Source organism: Hevea brasiliensis, chromosome 2, assembly GCF_030052815.1.
Source record: "Hevea brasiliensis isolate MT/VB/25A 57/8 chromosome 2, ASM3005281v1, whole genome shotgun sequence".
NCBI lineage: Eukaryota > Viridiplantae > Streptophyta > Magnoliopsida > Malpighiales > Euphorbiaceae > Hevea > Hevea brasiliensis.
The window spans coordinates 17656879-17676083 of record NC_079494.1 but is presented as its reverse complement, the minus strand read 5'-3'; the positions used below and the strand labels follow the sequence as shown (position 1 = coordinate 17676083).

Sequence of the window (19205 nt, the reverse complement as noted above, 5' to 3'; positions counted from 1 at the left end):
TATTCAAAACTTGTATTTTCAACCTTTTGCACTTAGATGACAAAATAAATAATCAAATTAAAATTGTTAATATGGCACTAACATCATATATCCATCATATTAACACCACATCAGTGCCTAGTAAGTAATTTTAGACGTCGTTAGTCCTTTTATTACCTAAGTGCTAACGGCATTAAACCATAAGCCTTTAATTTCTCAAAAAAAAACAAAAAACTCGGACCATTTTAGTAAAAGCATTAAACCACATGTTACCAAAGTATAATTTTCCCTAAGTTATGATTTTATCTTGTGTAATAAGACAATTTTAATAATTTAATTTCTGTATTTTAAAATTTGAATTAGCTAGTTTTTAAAAAAATTGAATTTGTTATGAATTAGTTTCTTCATTAAAAGGTAAAATTTTTTTAGTTAAATACATAGAAAAAAATTTTATTATTTTTAGTTAAATTATTATTTAGTACCTAAAATTTAACAAAAATATAAAATTCAAATCATTAATTTTATTAAATTTTTAGGACTAAATAATAATTTATTCATTATAACAATGCGTAAGAGACTGTTGCAGTCTAGCGATGGGTATACTATAATAATAACAACTGCATATATGTTAGATGGTGTGAGACCTTGGAGTCTTGAACACTACTCCCTCCCTCTATATATGTGAAAAATAAAAAAATAAAAATAAAAATAAAAATAAAAAATTTAATGATTGTTGTAGTGTTGCGTTTTATTACCATTGGGCCATTAGGCTCTTGGGCAAACACCTAAAGAGTTAAAACTTGGATGCTAGAAGAAATAACAGAAAGATTGATTGTCTCTCCACCCTCCATGATTACCAGTGCTAGCTTATAGATATAGGATACCTTTGAACTGTTTTTATTTGATGATATATGACATGATAGGAAAAAATGGAGCTATGAAAGCTATTGTTTTAGTGTTTTGGAAAAGAATTTTGGAAATGCTAACCAAATTACAGTCGAAAAAGAGAGAGAGCTTTAATCATTACTTTTGCTTTCTTACACTAAGCTACATATGGTATTTCAGAGTTGAAGCTTTTCATATCTGGGAAGTCTAGTAAGCACCCAGTTAGATGGAAGCTTAAAACCTAATAAGCCTTTGAAGTTCCAAGAAACTCTTTCTTTGACGAAAGAGGAAACAAAGATTGAGCCCTCTTATTATGTTCCCCTGTTACAAAGATGCATAGACAAGAATTCAATCTCAGAAACCCAGATTATTCATGCCCACATGATAAAGACAAGAACCCCTGGAGAGCATTTTGCGAATATGCATGGAAATTGTTAACAAGAGCTTTATTGCATGAATATGCATGGGAATTGTTTATTATGCATAGATATGGGTTGTATTAATGTAGAAGAATTAAGCTTATTTGGGCTCAAGAAGATTAAACCTATACGGAACAAACTAATGACCAAGTTACGAGCTGCATATGTGGGCCTAAGAGGGGAAAGGACAAGTCCGTGTTGGGAGGATTTGTTAGGCATGTATGGGGCTGCCTAGAATGGTTTAGTGTAGAAAAGTCAAAGCCCAAGTTCTATGGGAAGCATACTTGGCATATAGACCTAATTGGCGTGGGAATTAAAGACCAAGCAAGACTTGGACTTGGACCAAGTCAAGGTTGTAACTCCCCTTACCCATCTACAGTGTAACCGAGTAAAGCACGTCATATTCGGTGTCGGAGCTCCTTAACTTATCTTATTACATTTCCTAGTAATCACATTTAATTTTATTAACTTTAGGTTCAATTAATAAATCAGAGAAACGAACAGAGTTTTCCCAAATTTATTCACAATTTGACGATTTCCCATCTGTTTAAAATCTCAATAATAGTCCCAATAATATAAATTTTTCACAATTTCAATGCTTCATCTCAATATCTCAAACTCACAAATTCAATCATTCCATACATGAATAAAATCATACTCAAATTTATAAATGAAATACTCAAATTTCATTAATTTATATAATTTACAAATGATTACATGAGTTCATAATTTACATGATAAAATTTATGTCTAACTACAAAATACAAAATTACTAACAAAGCCTAGCGGGTCCTACTAAAATGCACTGGAGAGGATGGTGACACTGGACTCACGTGCAGATCTAGACTCTCAACAATAATCCCAGTCTATGGTCTACTGGGCTCTATCTCCTAGTCTTGAGTACCTACGCGTGGCAAAAAGCGACGCGCTAAGCATAATGCTTAGTGGTGCAAATATAATATAAAGATAAACAAAATAATTAAAAGTAAAGAAATTATACTATTATTCCACATAGACTGCATTTTTTAATAACTATTTGTAATATATTTAATTTAATGGTTTTTATATTTATTATTTAGTTGTAAAATTTTAGGACTTGTTTTAATTGCCCAAGCAACCTATACAATTGGCTAGACTGGATAAACGGTTAAACTAGCACTAGGTACCAAGTACCTTGGCCCGTTACACCATCGATCATAACGTGTCTGCCAGGTGTGCAATAGAATGGCTAAAAAGTCATAATATGAATAGGGCATAAAGCCGTGTATGTCAAAGAATAACAAAATGGCCAGAAGCCATGAATCACGAAATGGAACAGAGCCATAAGCAATACTGCAGTCAAAATCCTATTGGCATGCCAACCTATCCAAACCAATCATAACTAGGTATACATGGGCATTCAAGTATTTTAGATATTGGCTCTTTGCAATTTGTATCATTGTGGTTACTATTCACAATACTATTCATACTAAATTTTTAATTATTCCATAAATAAAAGGTATATAAGTTCTAAATACATGATCATACCACATTTTGGGTTATACAATTCAAGTCTTCCTAGAAACATTTCAAAATTTTCCATTTTTGCAACTCAAGTTTATTGTTCTATTGGACTAATCTACAGTAGGATTTTGGCTAATCTTTCTTCATCAAAGTTGTTCCTTAATATCTCTACTTTAATTCTCTTTTTAAATCACTCTAGTTTGAGTTTTGTAGCTCAAGTTATGGTATTTTTACCATAACTGGTCGGATTGGTCAATGTCCAGAATTTTCTGAGCAGTTTTTTTTCTAGCAATTTTGATGAGCTAATTTTGGTTAGTAATTTGATTAGGTTATGGTCAGAATTTTGGTTTATGTTCTTCATGAAAGATGTTCTACTATGTCTAAGCTTTTCATGAGTTCAAGAATCAGGTGATTTGGACCTCTCTACACAAAGTTATGCCTATTAGAACAATTACTATTCATATGGTCATTTTTCCAGGTCCAGATTTTGGTTACCCAGATTCAACCTAATTTTAGGTCACTTTGTATTGGTTTTCTGGGCAGGGTCTCTTCATTAAAAATATGGTACTGTCCCTAGTTTTACCTCCTATTAGCCTTACACCAATTGAAGCTACATAACTCTACTTATGGCTGCCTAAACCTATTGGACTCAAAGGGCAACTCATCCATTTCACAATTCAATTCAACATTTCACCTTAATTCATAACCAAATCTCATCAAATGGTCAATTTATGACCTTAAACACTTCAAATTTGTATCATATCACAAAATCCCCAATTTTTCCCAAACCCTAATTCTTTATTTCTCCCAACTCATGTAATTCATTCAAACTTTCATTCTAATTCATAACTATGCATTCATCAACATCCATAAACATATTTAAACTCATCAAATTCATAAATCCATTATTAAATCAAAGTGGACAGAAAATTCAAAGGTTCTTTTTATACATCATTTCTTCGATTTTTAACCAAATTCCAACTTCATTAAAACTAATTTCAAGAGTTAAAGAAAAGGAAAGTGGTAAAAGTTGCACTAACCTTGATTAGGAGATTTCCAAATTCCCTATTCTTCACTTTCTTCTCTTCTACTTGCCACTAATCTTCTTCTCAAAGTTAAATAAATAATTTTTGTGTTTGGATAGTGAGAAAATATGGTAGAAAATGGTGGGAATTGGAAGCTTGACGAAGCTTTAATGGAGGGTGGCTTAGGTGAGGGTTCGGCCAACTAGTGGAATGAGGAAGAAGATGACTTATTTTTGTTTCTTTTTAATCCCTTTTATATCTTTTAATTTAGGTTTGTCAAATTTTAATTGGTTGGGAAATTTTAATTACATCATCATTGCATCATGCTCATGTAATAATTATAATTTAATTTCATTTTGTTTTTGTTTTTCTTTCTTCTTTCTTTTACTCATTTTCTATTAAATTTTTATCAATATTTATTCATATTTTATGACATAAATCTCACTTAGTTAAATGGACATATTGGTCAAAAATCATCTCTGAGGGTGAAATGACCAAAATGCCCTTTGTTGTGTTTACTGAGTTATAATTATCTGTATCGATTGACATAAATTTTCTTGGCATTTTATTGTCATTTAAACCTCAATAACTCTTCACTTAAGTCCCAAATAATTATTTTACAGGTTTCCCCATGAGTCTAGGGTTAGCAACTGTCTTCAGAGTCGCTTTCCGTTATGATTACTCATCGCTGGAGCTTCGGCTCATTTAAGCTCTTTGCATTTCATTTCTTTAATTTCTTCTTAATTTTTCTTAGTCATTATTTAGGCTATTTATGACTCCTCACTTTAGTTTAAATATTGTTTCAAATATTCTGATTATCCGGACAGACATTGGTCACTGGAACAATAGAATGTACGGACTACCTAAAGTAAGGGCGTTACAAATGTGGCATCCCAAAGGGTTCCTTGAGCTTGAAGTAGTTTGACAAGCCAACATTCTTTACTTTAAGGGAGAATCTTACTTTTTCAATGAAGGAAGATTAGTTTTTAATAAAAGGGAGTTCAGAGATTTTCTTCCGATTAAAGAAGCATTAAAAGGGAAGTTGACTTTTCAAAATGAACTCTTTTATCTCTCAAATTTGTCCAAGATGTGGCAGCCTACTTTTGGAGACTTCTTTCTTATGTGGGACATGATTTCAAGGCCATTCTTCAAGGGATTTCTGCCAGTACTATCTGGAAGCTTCAAGAATGTTTCTTCTCTAGTTTTTCTTTACTTATTGTAATAAGATTTCATAAGTTCCTAATTAGTGTGTTTTCTTTACGTTTGGCTTATATAATTTGTCTATAAATAGGCCATACACACATTATGTAAACAGGTTTTGAGTTTTGAGAATCAATATAATTCTGAGCTTTATGCTTGTTTAAATCCTACACTTATCTCTTCATAAGAGTACCGTGTACTTTGCGTCTTATTACCGTTATGGTGTGACGACTTGATTTGGAAATTCATCCAAGATTGATTCAAGATTGTTCAAGAAGCATGTAGGATCCTTGTTCTTGAATTAATTTCAAGTCGGCGTGTACTTTGCATATTCAAATCTGATGTGATTCAATCATACAAGATTGAATTGATCAAGTTGTATCAAGACAACTCCATTGGCATGCAACCAGCATTGGCTTGCCATTCTTCCAACTTCTTTAATTTCCTTTTTCTGAGTTGTTTTCATTGTGTTGAGTTGTTTGGGTTGCTAGAATGTTTGGTGCATGTTAAAATTCTTTGCAGAGTGTTTAATTTGTTACAATTGTGTGAACATTTGGCTTGTTTCAATAGTTGATCAAATTGCATTATTGTTATTATTCTGATTTCTACTTTTTTGTTGATTGTAACTTTTAAGGCACACCAGAACTGCACTCGTTAATATGTATGGTAAGTGTGGAAGCATTCGAAGAACCAGTAAGGCCTTTGTGGAGATGTCCACAAGAACTATGATATCATGGACTACACTGATTACTCGATTTGCACAGCATGGTCAGTGACCGCCAGCACCGCAACTTTTGAGGATATGAGGCTAACAGGGTTTAGACAAACCAGATTACTTTTGTTGGTGTTTTGGCTGCTTGCAGCCATGCTGGAATTGTTGACGAAGCACTTGGATACTTCGAGATGATGCAAAAAGAATACAGAATTAAGCCTGTGATGGACCATTATGAACGCCTGAACTCTAGGTTTGTGACGTTGGGTCGGCTGGAAGAACCTTTAGATATTATGAAGAAAATGGATTTCAACCCCAGCGAGTTTATATGGTCACTCTTGGTTGATGGATGCAGATATCATAGGAAGCAAGGGCTTGGATTTTATGATGTAGAAGAGTTGCTCAAAGTCAAGCCAAAAGATACTAAGACTTGTGTCATGTTCTTGAATATGTACATCTCTGCAGAAAGATGGCATGATGTTTCCAGGGTGAGAAAATTGGGGGAGGAGAAACTAGGAAAATTCAAGGACTGGAGCTGGATTAGCATAAAGGACAAAGTTCATCTGCTTAAAACCAATGGCCGGTCGCATCCTCACAATGCAGAGATATTCAAATTGTTGGATGAATTGCTTGATAAAGCAAAAGATCTCAGACATCAGCCACTGCAACACATGGAGGTTAGTGATGATGATGATGAGGACGAAAATATGATCTCATCTACTGCATACCACAGTGAGAGGTTGGCCATCGCTTATGGGTTGTTGAATACTCAAAAGGATACACCAATAAGGGTTTGCATGAATGTTTCCATGTGCAAGAATTGCTATGATTTTATTACGGTAATCTCATTGCCGCGCAGTAGGGAAAGGAAATCATCGTTCGAGATAGCAGGCGGTTTCATAGATTTGTTGAAGGACATTGTTCTTCTGCAGATATTAGTGATCTTCTTTGATACCTTAGCATGGTTGAGTTAGATTAATCATGATTATCATTTTCTTCACTTAATTCACAATTATTCATTTTATTTTCTTCCCTTCCCGTAAATGTTGTCGATTTACAATTATTCTTAATCTTGTCCACAAAAGATAGGTGGCTGACTTGTCCAGGAAGTGGGAAAATTAGCTAGACCATCCTGAAGACAACAATATAGAATTTTAGTCTAAGGGGCGAGATTAAGCTCAAGAATTTCATTATACAGATCTGTAAAACCTACAATCTTTAGATCAACTGTAAGCTACGAAGTTACACAAATTTATAATCATTGAAAAATGTCAATTCGCATGCTTATCACTATCACCAATGCTAAAAGATTAAAAAAACTTTATCAATAAAGATTTACAAACATTACTCAATACAAATATTAGCTAATTACTTTCCCCCATTCCCCTTACCCTTTCCCCCTTCTCCCCCTGAGATAGGGGAAGAAAGTCTGAAGATGTTAAGCAAGACTAAAGTTGTACAATGTAAGCTGTAACAATCACCATGAAACAAAACCTGAAAATAGTACTTGTGCATAGATGAAATTCGCAAACCTGCTTTAAAATACATGTGCTGCTAGCAGAATGATGATGTTATAGGAGAAAAAATAATAATAATAATAATATTCAGCGTTTTCTGCTCTCTGACTTGTTGATCCTAGATTTGCTTGATTCGGTATGTGGTTTCCAGATGATACCATCAAGATTGCTACAAAAGCTCTTGTAAAACTGCAAGAATGATAAGTACATCGCCTTCTAATTAGCATCAAAACATATGGGCATGTACACAAACAAACAGAATCTAATATGTCAATCACTAGGCGAACCCAAAAAAATACATGATATGCTAATGAAAGAGGATTTTACACAACTGACCTTGAGGTATTCGGAAGCATCTCCAGCTGCTTTCTGAATATCCACCATAAAAAATGTGGGAGCAACTTCAAACACCTTCAGCCAAAAAAAAAGAAAAATTTTAAAGTACAGTAGACTAAAAGCAAAGAGCAGAAGGAAATCTAGTGCAAATTAGGGCTGAAAACCTACTTCTAGAATAATTGAGAAATGCGCAGTCTTATTAGCCGAAAGGCCTTCCACTCTCATCTACAAAATGAAGAAACAATCACTTAGATTGAATGTAATATACTATTAGGTAAGTTTGCTCGGTCTAAATTTGTACTATGCAAGTGCTAAGTACATAATAATAGAATAGAATAGAATAGTACAGTAACAAAGGTACAATCGTACAAACCAACTATAATTAAGAAAGAAACATTGCAGAAGCACTGAAAAAGTAAATGTATTATGGTAAATTCCAAGTTCTCTACCTTATAATTACGAATATGTGTCTTAAAACCCATTGATTGTGCAACAACTTCCATGCTTGATAACACGACCCTTGCTGGCTTCTGTGAAACAAAGCGTGTGTGATGCTTCAAAGAGTCCTGTTAGAGCAAGAAATTCAGACATCTCAAATTGAATATTGAAGCAAAATATATTAAGCAGTTATATGAGAACAAGTATTTGAGGGATGAAATCAAAAATTTTGACCAGTGATTTTTGATAAGATGAATAGAAGGTCAAATTTAAAACATGTCTGTGAAGCCTTATAGTGCTTTTAGACAAGTATATCCCATCATATTAAGGTCGTGATGTGAATCAGAAACTCTTCAAGAGAGAAAAATGAAGAGAATAATATAACCATACTTGATGAATCATACCTTTCCACGATCAAATAGTGTCGCGAGGTTCAAGCCTTGAGATTGAATTATCAAATCAAATGCATTAAGAATCAATGGTCCTGTATCCTCATTCCCACACAATTCATCAGTCTTTCGTTCCTACAGTAAGCAATCTTATCAACAATGGTACTAAAAGATAGTAGGATATTATACACAAAGCATTTTGCTAAGGCATGTGATTGGGACACCATCAATTTCAATTAGATATTTCACTCATTCAAGCATAAAGCCAAAGAAATAATTAGTGTGGATACCAAACAATAGGAGTATCTAGGACTTCCATTAGCCTAAAAGATGTCAATTAAGGATTGTCCAATAAATCCATCCAGATAATTACAACATGAGTGTACAGTGAAAGCTCCAGTGAACACAAAAATAGTTATGAAAATGTCTACATTAAAAAAAAAAAAAATGAGTGTCCAAATGCTAAAATAGTTTATTATAATTTGCAATTGTAGTACATTATCTCAAGGACCAAATGATTCTTTCAAAATAAAGCAAACGACAAATGTTAGCAGTCAATTTAGCCCGATCTCCTAAGCAGTCATACGGTGACTGAAGCATTTTCCTAACACACAACTGTTCAGGATATATGATGTTCAGTAAAAGGATCAAGGAGGATTGGCCCTTATCCTGCCAATTTGTGGATGAAAAGCAGGAGCAATACCCAGAACAGGAGGGTTTAGTTACTGCTAGCAAAAAAATATTCTTGTTAAAATATAACTAATAAAACACTCAAATCGGCAATAAACACCAAAAGCATGATTAAAAAAGTTCTTTTAAGTTTCAAAAAACATGTTATAGGAACACATGCAGCAGTGAACCAACCTCTGGATCATTAAAAGCTGCATCTACATCATCCAGGTTCACATCTTCATACTCAATAAGTCTTGCAGGAACATAGTCTTTGTTGAACCACTCATCATTCCTTACCTGTTCGATGGTTATACGCTGCATGGAGAGATAGAGCTTCTCAACCATATTAATAGTTTAAAGCCATTATATTTACCACAACAATTTTGATGGGATTCCAAGAACCAGAAAAAGGCAAAATTGCCAGATAGAAGTACTAGATCATGACATCAAGTACACACCATATAAAGATCACATTAGATTCCTGCATATGAAATGATGCAAGAATTATCTTGATCAGATTTGTCAACTACATAAAATTGAATTCAAATTTCACAGAGAGAGAGAAAGAGAGAATAAATCCAGTTTGGTTGGGCATAAAAAGAAATATCCTAAGCAATTTTCTCTTTCCCTATATATCAATGTCAAGATAGCTTAAGTCATATTGTTTGAGTTTCAAAATTTCTGTCATTTCAATAGTCCTCTGATAAGACCAATGTCTTGTACCACATTCAATACTTACAGTTTCAGGTTTTGGATCCAAAATTCTATGAATCAAAGATTTTGCTCCTACTGGAAACCATGAAGGACATGAAAACTCTGCCTTCTCGATCTGCAGAAGACAATTTTTTAAAAATAGTCAACAAACTTAAATTTTACATGGATGCATATTGATAATCAAAGCAGCAGTTTGCATAAACTAGGAAGCGAAATGAATGTCGTTGAAGGGACAGCTCAATCAGGTCTAAAGTTTGAACCATTGAGATGGGCAAATTGAACAGAGAGACAGAAAAAAAATGATGAGTAATATAAGTATCCACTTGGAAATGTACCTATTAGGGTTTAGATCCTTAACAGAGCAGAAAAGAAAGAAAGAAGGGATAGAAAGAGAGATTTCAGAGAAAGAAAGGGGAGAATTTCAGAGAGAAAGAAAAGAAAGAGTAGGAAGACTATTGTTTCAGATATTTTCCGGAATAATTCTTTACAAGAGAGTCTGCTGCCTATTATACAATTGCTAATTCTTTGGTAACTACATCTCTAACTACTTCTTTGATTGTTACAATACTTACAACAGAATAACTACTTCTATTCCCTCCAAAAATACCCAGATCCTCTATGTACACATGTGAATATATCTATTTCACATGTCTAATTCTCTACTAGTATTTGCTGCATCAATAGCTACACTTGCAATAGTTATATCTCTCTTCTTCCTATTATTCCTCCTTGAGTACGTAACAACACCTAATGAAGGACAGTAATAAATATGGTAGAACAATGTAAATATCATACGCTACATATGATATACGTTCATGCCTTACTGTATAACATGGTGAGATCTAGTTCATCAAATGGAAGATATCCTGCCATCAAAACATAAAGGATGACCCCACAGGACCAGATATCTGCCACAGCACCATTATAACCCTTGTGACCAAGTACCTAGAGCAGATGATGAAAATTGAGTTGAACGGAAATGAAAATAAGGTAGCATTGAACACACAAGCCAAAACACCCTCAAAAGTTACCTCAGGTGCCACATAGTTAGGAGTTCCACATGTTGTCCGCAGCAAGCTAACTCCCTATACACAAGCATCATTAAGTAATAACCCATGCATTGTTATTTTCTTGACTACAATGAACTACAATGATTTCAAATAGGGATACAACAAGAGCTCTTGCCTAGGACCTTACTTGTTCAGGCAATGCACTAAGACCAAAATCTGAAATCTTTATATTTCCTTGTGAATCAAGTAGAAGATTTTCAGGCTGTACATTAAATGAAAAGGACTTTAAGATTTCAATGTAAAAGAAACCAAACAATAGCTTTGCAGATATTGTCCAGAGAAAACCTTTAAGTCTCTGTGGTAGACTCCTTTACTGTGGCAATAATCCACTCCATCAATAAGCTGTTGAAAGTATCTCCTTGCTTCAGCCTCGCTAAGACGTCCATGATGCACCTTCAATAACATAGCAAAAACAAAACCTTCATCAAAATTATCTGAGAACTACAAACAGCTAGTCCATCTTTGAAGTGTGGGTCTGAATTAAACTACTCACTATTTTATCAAACAATTCACCACCTGTAATGAACTCCAAGATTATATAAATCTTAGTGCGGCTTGCTAAAACCTAAAGAAAACCAGTACAGGTCAGGATTAAGAAGAACCGCTAATGTCTCATATAATATACTGCAAAACTTGGTATCATCGAATAAATTTGAAAATTTTATCCCATGCCTCATGCAATCGCACTACATAAGGATGTCTGACAAGCTTCATTATAGATATCTCCCTCTTGATCTGCAATGAAAAAAAGAGACGATGTAAGGAAGGGATGATAACTAAAATTCGAATCACAGCAGATGAAATTAATTTCTTTAGTTAAGAAGTCCTGAATTTGATCAAATTATGGAAGAGGGAGCAACATAAAGTTAGTATATAGCATTATTGAGTCGATCAAAGGCATATACTACAATTATAAAGCTTTCCAATCTAAAATCTTGCATTTGAATAATTAAAAAAAATAATAATATGGTTGAAAGAAACAAAAATTAAGGAAAAATTACCTGGTCGATCATCTTGTGCTTGATGATGGTGCTGCGATCGAGAACTTTCATGGCAACACTCTCACCGGTCTCAGTGTTCTGCGCGAACTTTACTTTGGCGAAGGTTCCTTCGCCGATAGTTCTCCCTATCTCGTACTTGCCTACTTTCCTCACCACCATCTTTTGCTCTCTTCTTCTTCTTCTTGCAGAACAACCGATTAAAATCTTGTTTGCTTGCTTCTCAATCAAATCTCACCAATGCATTCTCTTTCTCACTTTAAAATAGGGAAGAGAAGATTTTCAACAAAGCAAAGGCAAAGAACAAGGAGCTTTTCACTTTTTGGAATTTAAAAACCCACACAAGTGGAATTTTGGAATATAAATAGAATCATACAACAAATTAGAGCTTGAAAGCACTAAGGCTTGGATTGTGAAATATTAGCTCATAAACACACGGAATTTTCTTGTGCAACTGAAGATCAGTTTAAAAAAAAGGGTTGTGGTCCAAAGGAATCTGATAATATAGTTTCTCTACGGCGGGTGGGGACACTGTAAATTGCGGACAATTACAATGGTTAGAATCGGAAAATCAGTGTTTGGTGAGAGAACTTGGAATTTGAGATGGGTTTTGTTGACAAATGGATCTGCCAGCTAGCTTTGTTTGTTGGGCGATGACTTCATAGTAAAAAGGTTTTGCAGTTTACCTGGATCGCTGACATATTTTTCTGAAAAAGGACCCTGTGTTTTTGGGCCGAAGATGGTTTAAAATTGGGTACCCCAAAAAAGCTACTCTCAGTTAATGGGCTCTAGTTTTTTTATCCAATACCAATGTAATGGGGTTGTTGGGCTTATCATTAGCTATTCAAATAGGGGTGGCCATGGTCCGGTTTCGAATCAGAATCGAACCGGAATCGGTTCAATCAAAATCGGACCAAAACCGGTCAAAATCGGAACCGGCTTTAAAACGGACCTAAATCGTCCTTCTACGGTTTAGCTCAGGTTCATAATTTTTAGAAACCGTGAACCGGCGATTCCGAACCGAATTGAACCGGCAGTTTCGAACCGGACCAAATCGGCGATTTAAATACAAAAAAATTCAATTAATACTTTACTCTACTCCTAATTCATTTATATATATATATATATATATATATATATATATATATATATATATATATATATATATCATTAATTCTCTATAAAATTATTCTTTACATTCTCTTTAATTCTTAATACTCTTTTAATTTCTCTCAAATTTTCTAAATAATTATTTTCTACATTTCTTTTAATTCTCAGTACTTTCACAATTCCCTTACTTTATTATTTTTATGCTCACTGAAATTTTTAATACTATCTCAATTACTCTGTTATTATTTTATATATTCAATAAAATTTTCAATACCCTCTATTTTGATTTTTTTTTCTTTTATGTTTTTTTAATTATCAATTATCATATAATTTTTTAAAAAATGGCAAGTAATACTCAATTTAACTCAATTCAACTAAGCTTTTATCCTAAAAATTTATTGGGATCGGATATATGGATTCTCTTTCTTCACTCTCAAAATCCTCGAAAATGTGTAATGCTTCTAGATCATGTTGTATTATTCTCCTCCAAATCAGTTTATGTCTACCTATTATTTTCTTTCTATCCTCAACCCAATATGTTCTACTTGTCTAATTGGAGTTTTCTTATGTCTATACTTTACATGACCAAACCACTCCAATCTCCTTTTTCTCAACTTATAACTGAAAATTTTGATTCTTCTAAATCCTAAAGGGATACATAGACAAAATTAAGTTCATGTACATTTTTTTATTTTTTTTTTAAATTAATTTTATCTCTAATTTTTTAATAAGTTCAAGTCTTTGCTTATTAAATTTTTCTTAAAAATAAGTTATTTTATTTTGATTGAAAGATTTTTAAAAAAAATTAAAATATTTTTACAAATATAACTTAAATTCTAAATCAATAAAATTTTTCTCTAATTTTTTCCTTTAAGTTGCTCTTAAACCGCTTTCAAACCGTTCTTTAAACCGTTTTAAATCGGGACTCGAACCGAAACCGGCGGTTCAAAAATTATCTTTCAAACCGTCCCATGACGATTTGATTTAGGTTCATGATTTTATTAAATTTGAACCGACAGTTCAAGAACCGTAACCGGCGATTCCTAAACCGTGGCCACCTCTATACCAAATGACTGTTTATACAAAAATGGAGATGCGGGGTATCGATCCCCGTGCCTCTCGCATGCTAAGCGAGCGCTCTACCATCTGAGCTACATCCCCAGATATCTAAACTTTTATTATAAATTTTATCATTACAAGAACAGTCGAAAGTATTTGTCTGCAATTCATAGAAGACAATGCCAGTGAAACTATAACCGTCCGAGGAAGTAGAACTCCTGACCCTCGTAACCTGCGTGCCCCATGTTTCCGCGAACTACGTCCACTTTCAGAGAAATAATTAAGACGTCACCATAAAGTGTGCAACTCTAATTCGATTTAGTATTTATTTAGAAATTAAAATTGAGTTAAAATTTTAGTATAATTTTAATGTACTTTTTGATTTTTTTTTATTTTGATTTGATTTTGGTTTAATTTTTTATTTTTAAATAATTTTATATAATTATTTTTTTTAAAAATTATATTTAAATTAATATTTAAATTTTGAATTGAGCTATTAATATATAATATATGATATAATATATCTTTTAACTATTTTTAAATTATATAATCTTTAATTGAAATAAAATATATTATATAATATAATAATATAAATATATCATATAATATATACTTTAACTATTTATTAATTGTGTGATACTTAACTATAGTTATGAATATATATATATATATATATATATATATATATATATATATAAAATTAGAAGATAATTTAATATTTTTATAATTAAAATTATTAAAAAATATAAAGAAATACATATATTTTAAAAGTATATTAAAAAAATATAAATATATATATATATATATATATATATTTTTTTTTTTTTTTTGATCTGATTTAGTTTTAATATGATTTTAATTTGATTTTTAGTGAAAAATCAAAACTAAATTAAAATATTAAAATAACTTCCGATCCATACAATTTTTTTACCCAAGAACCTTGCACAGCAGCACTACCATAAAGCACTCATGAGGACCAGGAACAGAGCAGAACAATACCAGTTTCGTTTATTCTTCTATAATTCCCATTTCATTCCGGGAAATTATCATTGCAGGAATTTCACATGACATCGCATATCCATGATGCATTGTAATTTTGAGTGCAGAATATGAACTTCGAGCTTATAAATACCAACCAATACCCACGGACAAGAACAGGGTGAAAAGATTTAAATCTTGAAGTTGCTTTTTGTTTGCTCTGAATTAACACAGGAGTGAAGAATGGAGAAGGAGCAGGAACTGGAGTGGGTTGAAGCACAGAAGATTGCAATAAGTGAAGACTTGGTAGCTGCAGCTAAACAGCAGCTACAATTCCTTGCAGAAGTCCATAGGCATCGCCAACTCTATGAAGACACTGCTTTAGACCGGGCTATTTATAGGTCACACGCACTACACCAAGTTCTGCAATTTGTTTATGTTTGAAGAAAGAATACAAATAATGAAGAAAACGATTGTGTATTTATCTGTATCTTATTTACAGAGATATTACATCTATTTATATATGAAAATATAAGTTAATTTAGATAAGAATAATAATTGCTGTAATTATGCTATACAAATTTTCAATAATCATGCTAATTATTGTAATTGTGCTAATTGCTGTAATTATGCTAACAGTTTCTGTAATGGATTTCTTTTAACATGTTCAACAATATTTGTTTGCAAATTTTCTAACAATTCCAATTTCAGGTACAAATACTGTTGGCTTCCTTTGCTTGCCAAACATGCTAAGTCTCAATTATCAGAAGGCCCTTTAGTCGTGCCACTTGATTGTGAATGGATTTGGCATTGCCATAGGCTCAATCCGGTAGGTCTCTGGATCATATCCTGCAAAGAAAGATGCAGGTTTTAGGGAACATGTTAATAGTTTCTGAAATAAACATTCTGGGATTATTGGTTAGGTGCGCTACAAAAATGACTGTAAGGAACTCTATGGGAGAATCCTTGGCAACCAGAATGTTGTATCCTCCATTCAAGCAACCTGCAAAAAGAAAACTGAAGAAATTTGGAGCAGGATGTATCCCAGTGAACCGTATGAATTGGATATGAGCACCCAGATATCAAAGGATAGCGGCAACAATGTTTTGGGAGCTCAGAAGAGTACCACGTATGATCTGGTTTCGGCTGTCAAAAGGCAGAGTTCTTTCTACTATCAGGTAATGAAGAAATTCGACTGGTGCAAAACGTAAATGTTTTATTTCCTATGTACTATTAGATTATAGCTAATAATGTTCTGAAGGATTTGATTGCTTAACACCGTCTTTAACATTATGAGCTTCGAGCAATCCACCTTGGCTTCAATATTTGTGGCAGGTGTGCAGATCCCATATGAAAAATGATGTCTTTCTTGAAGAAGCTGCAGCTAGATACAAGGGATTTCTGCATTTGATAAAGAGAAACCAGGAGAGATCCATCAGGCAATTCTGTGTTCCAACTTATGACATTGACCTCATCTGGCACTCTCACCAACTGTGTCCTGTTTCTTACTGCAACGATATGGTGGCAATACTGGGGAGGGTATTAGAGCATGATGATACAGATTCGGATAGAACCAAAGACAAAAAACTGGATATTGGGTCTTCACTAACCGCCAAACAGTGGGAAGAGACATTCGGTTCCAGGTACTGGAGGGCAGGAGTTATGTATAGAGGCAGTGCTCCATCACCTCTCGCAATCAATTTGAGCCAACTGGATACTTTGAGCAAGAAAGTGGTTGATTCCAATAAGTATCGAAGTATGCTTCAAATTACCAAGAAAATGTTTTCGGAGGTAGTCTGAAATGTCCTTTTCTACCTTATTTTCTTGAGCTTTGTTTATAACAATCTGCTATTGTCCATAACAAACAGAAACCAAACCCAGTTGCTTATGCGAGACGATCTTTCCACCATGAGCAGTTGGATTGGGCTAATATAGTTCCTGATTTTATTTTTTAGGTTATGCTGGAATTTGTGGAGGTCACTAACTTACCTGCCAGGCGTGAAGGAAACCTCTTTGTAACATTCAGTAAGAAACAACCAAATTTGTTTTTCTATGGCAACGGAAGCATAAGCATATTTTCACAGGCAGGGGAGAAACAAGTAGCTGTTTTCCAGAGTGAGCGTATAGGCGAAGTTGTCTGTCAACTTGTGACATATTCATCTCCTTTTCTGCATCTTGCAAGGCCTGGCACAGTGTTGGGTACAGCATCAATCTCTTTACAGGACCTTATGAAACCAGAGTCTCCACTCTCACTTGAAAAGTGGATTGAGTTGATGCCAAATTCTGGAACTTTGGGTTCTCAGCCTATCAAACTACGCACTGCTCTGTCTTTTCACTTCTCCAGTCCAAGCACCATTCATGCTGCACCTGGTCAAGACACATCAGCAGGGCAAAGTTTGGACTCGCATAGTCGATGAGGCTAACAATGAGATCATGCGCCTTCAAATGAGGTGCGTACATATAATTCAAACAGCAATTTTGATTCAAAGTGAACATTTTGCCTTTCTCCTAACTTCTTGGCAATTCTGTATTGACAGTGATACACAATACTGTTGATGAACAGCCTAGCTTGTCTCAATGTTGAGATTGGTCCCTAGTGACCCATTTCCATAATAGAAGTACTAGTGACTAGTTGTTGGTCTTACTGCCACTAAGCTCGCTACATTCTTGTTTTAGTCTGTCATTTTGTTAATTATCTCTCTATACTTCTCATTACTGCATGGAATTCTGCATATGATGAGACATTTTGATGGACTGGATTCACCAATATTTGGTTTATTATCAGGGATTCAATGAAAGTGGAGGCAAAAGATGGCTACTGTTTCGAAAAGGAAGTTGTTGGCATGACAACTTCCGGTGAAACTCACGTACTTGCAGAGTTTTCTGGAACAGGATGGTCTCTGCTAAACTCCAGCTGGCGGTTTCAGCTTCAGGATGAACTCAACAATGTTGGTCGCATCTATGAGCTTACAGGTTTCCGGAAGGTGAGGATATATTTCAAGCCACCTTAACAACAGATGCTTGGATGAAATGCTGACCAGTTCAGACCTGGAATCTTCCTGGAAAAACACATGGGAATAATGCAATTCCATCTTAAAATCTCTGTTCTGAGTGCAGCTTGATGATTTTAGTTTGTTTTCCTCCTCCAGGTGGTTATTTTACCCGGTAGAAAACTGAAGTATGAAAATGGAAGCTGTGAGAAACATAAAAGTGCAGAGAGCTTGATGACAGCTGTTGAATTCTCTGCAGAATATCCTTATGGAAAAGCTGTGGCATTATTCAATTTGAAGTCTGGCGTTCGGCAGGTATGGTATTTGTCAAGAACACAGTTTTACAAGGTTATAGGCTCATCTGTTGGCACTTGATTCTAATACTTTGCTGAACAGATCAATGAAGAATGGCTAGTAGTTCCCGGGATACTGTTGGCCTTTTTACTTTCTAATACTTTGAGGAAGGATTGTGATTGTGATCTCATTGCCAACATGGACAGTCCTATTGAAGTGGATGATGCCTCAAAGCAAGTAGTGATCTCAAAAATGGAGTGTGAAATTGGTTGGGAGTCTATTGAAGAGGGCATTGAAGTTACCGAGGATAGCACGTCCAACAGAGAATGTGGCAATGGGTCTGAAGCAACGACGATAAGCTGCACAAAGTGTTCCCGCCAAGTTGTCTCATGTAATACCAATTGCCATGCAGGAGTTGCAGTGAAGGGCAGCGGTTGCGGTTCTTGCGGAGGCTGCAGTAGTTGTGGGGGAGGGGGCTGTAAAGGTGGTGGTTGTGGTGGGTGTCATGGTGGCTGTAACACAAAATAGGATCGTTCTGCATGACATCATATATTTCATTAAGCTCTAACTTTAAGCTAGCCTACACGAATAAGATTAGCTGGAGTAGTTAAAGTCTTAAGTTATGTGTTGTTTATCACCTTTTAATAAACATAAAACTACCCTATTACGTTTTGTTTTTTAAGTTGAGTTTTGAATCTTCTGTATACTCAAAGTGGGGGGAAATTTTAAATAGGTGTCATTAGCGTGATATTAATATTAAATAAGCAGCAAAGTGTAAGGGGAGCGTTTACCACGCTGGCCGCTGCTAGCTATTTGTGCTCTACCACATGGTTCTTGTCCCTATGCAACTGGGATTTAAAACAACTGATGGACCATAAAAGCTCAAAATTAACGGATCCCCCTAAACCCTGAACATG

The 19205-nt window shown here is 34.3% G+C and overlaps 2 protein-coding genes, 1 non-coding gene and 2 pseudogenes across 3 annotated transcripts; 3 read left to right on the top strand and 2 right to left on the bottom strand.

Annotated features, from left to right (window-relative positions):
• The first annotated feature begins 5640 nt into the window (after window positions 1–5640).
• LOC110654163 (pentatricopeptide repeat-containing protein At3g24000, mitochondrial-like) lies at window positions 5641–6767 on the top strand (annotated as a pseudogene).
• A 399-nt stretch (window positions 6768–7166) lies between these two features.
• On the bottom strand, window positions 7167–12529 carry LOC110654181 (CBL-interacting serine/threonine-protein kinase 8). Its single transcript, XM_021810086.2, has 14 exons — window positions 11861–12529; window positions 11532–11594; window positions 11353–11424; window positions 11145–11252; window positions 10987–11061; window positions 10821–10874; window positions 10609–10734; window positions 9815–9904; window positions 9268–9390; window positions 8419–8538; window positions 8026–8142; window positions 7745–7801; window positions 7577–7651; window positions 7167–7429 (listed from the first exon to the last, which is right to left on the bottom strand). Exons 1-14 carry the CDS (start codon window positions 12017–12019, stop codon window positions 7328–7330), a joined length of 1341 nt encoding a protein of 446 aa, XP_021665778.2. The 5' UTR covers window positions 12020–12529; the 3' UTR covers window positions 7167–7327.
• A 1526-nt stretch (window positions 12530–14055) lies between these two features.
• On the bottom strand, window positions 14056–14128 carry TRNAA-AGC (transfer RNA alanine (anticodon AGC)). The gene has a single exon. It is a non-coding gene; the product is annotated as a tRNA-Ala (tRNA).
• Window positions 14129–15247: 1119 nt separating this feature from the next.
• On the top strand, window positions 15248–17560 carry LOC110654162 (glycine-rich domain-containing protein 1-like; annotated as a pseudogene).
• Window positions 17561–17796: 236 nt separating this feature from the next.
• Window positions 17797–18816, top strand: LOC131168941 (glycine-rich domain-containing protein 2-like). The gene is made up of 3 exons (XM_058143070.1): window positions 17797–17988; window positions 18136–18309; window positions 18391–18816. Exons 1-3 carry the CDS (start codon window positions 17797–17799, stop codon window positions 18814–18816), a joined length of 792 nt encoding a protein of 263 aa, XP_057999053.1.
• Window positions 18817–19205: the final 389 nt, after the last annotated feature.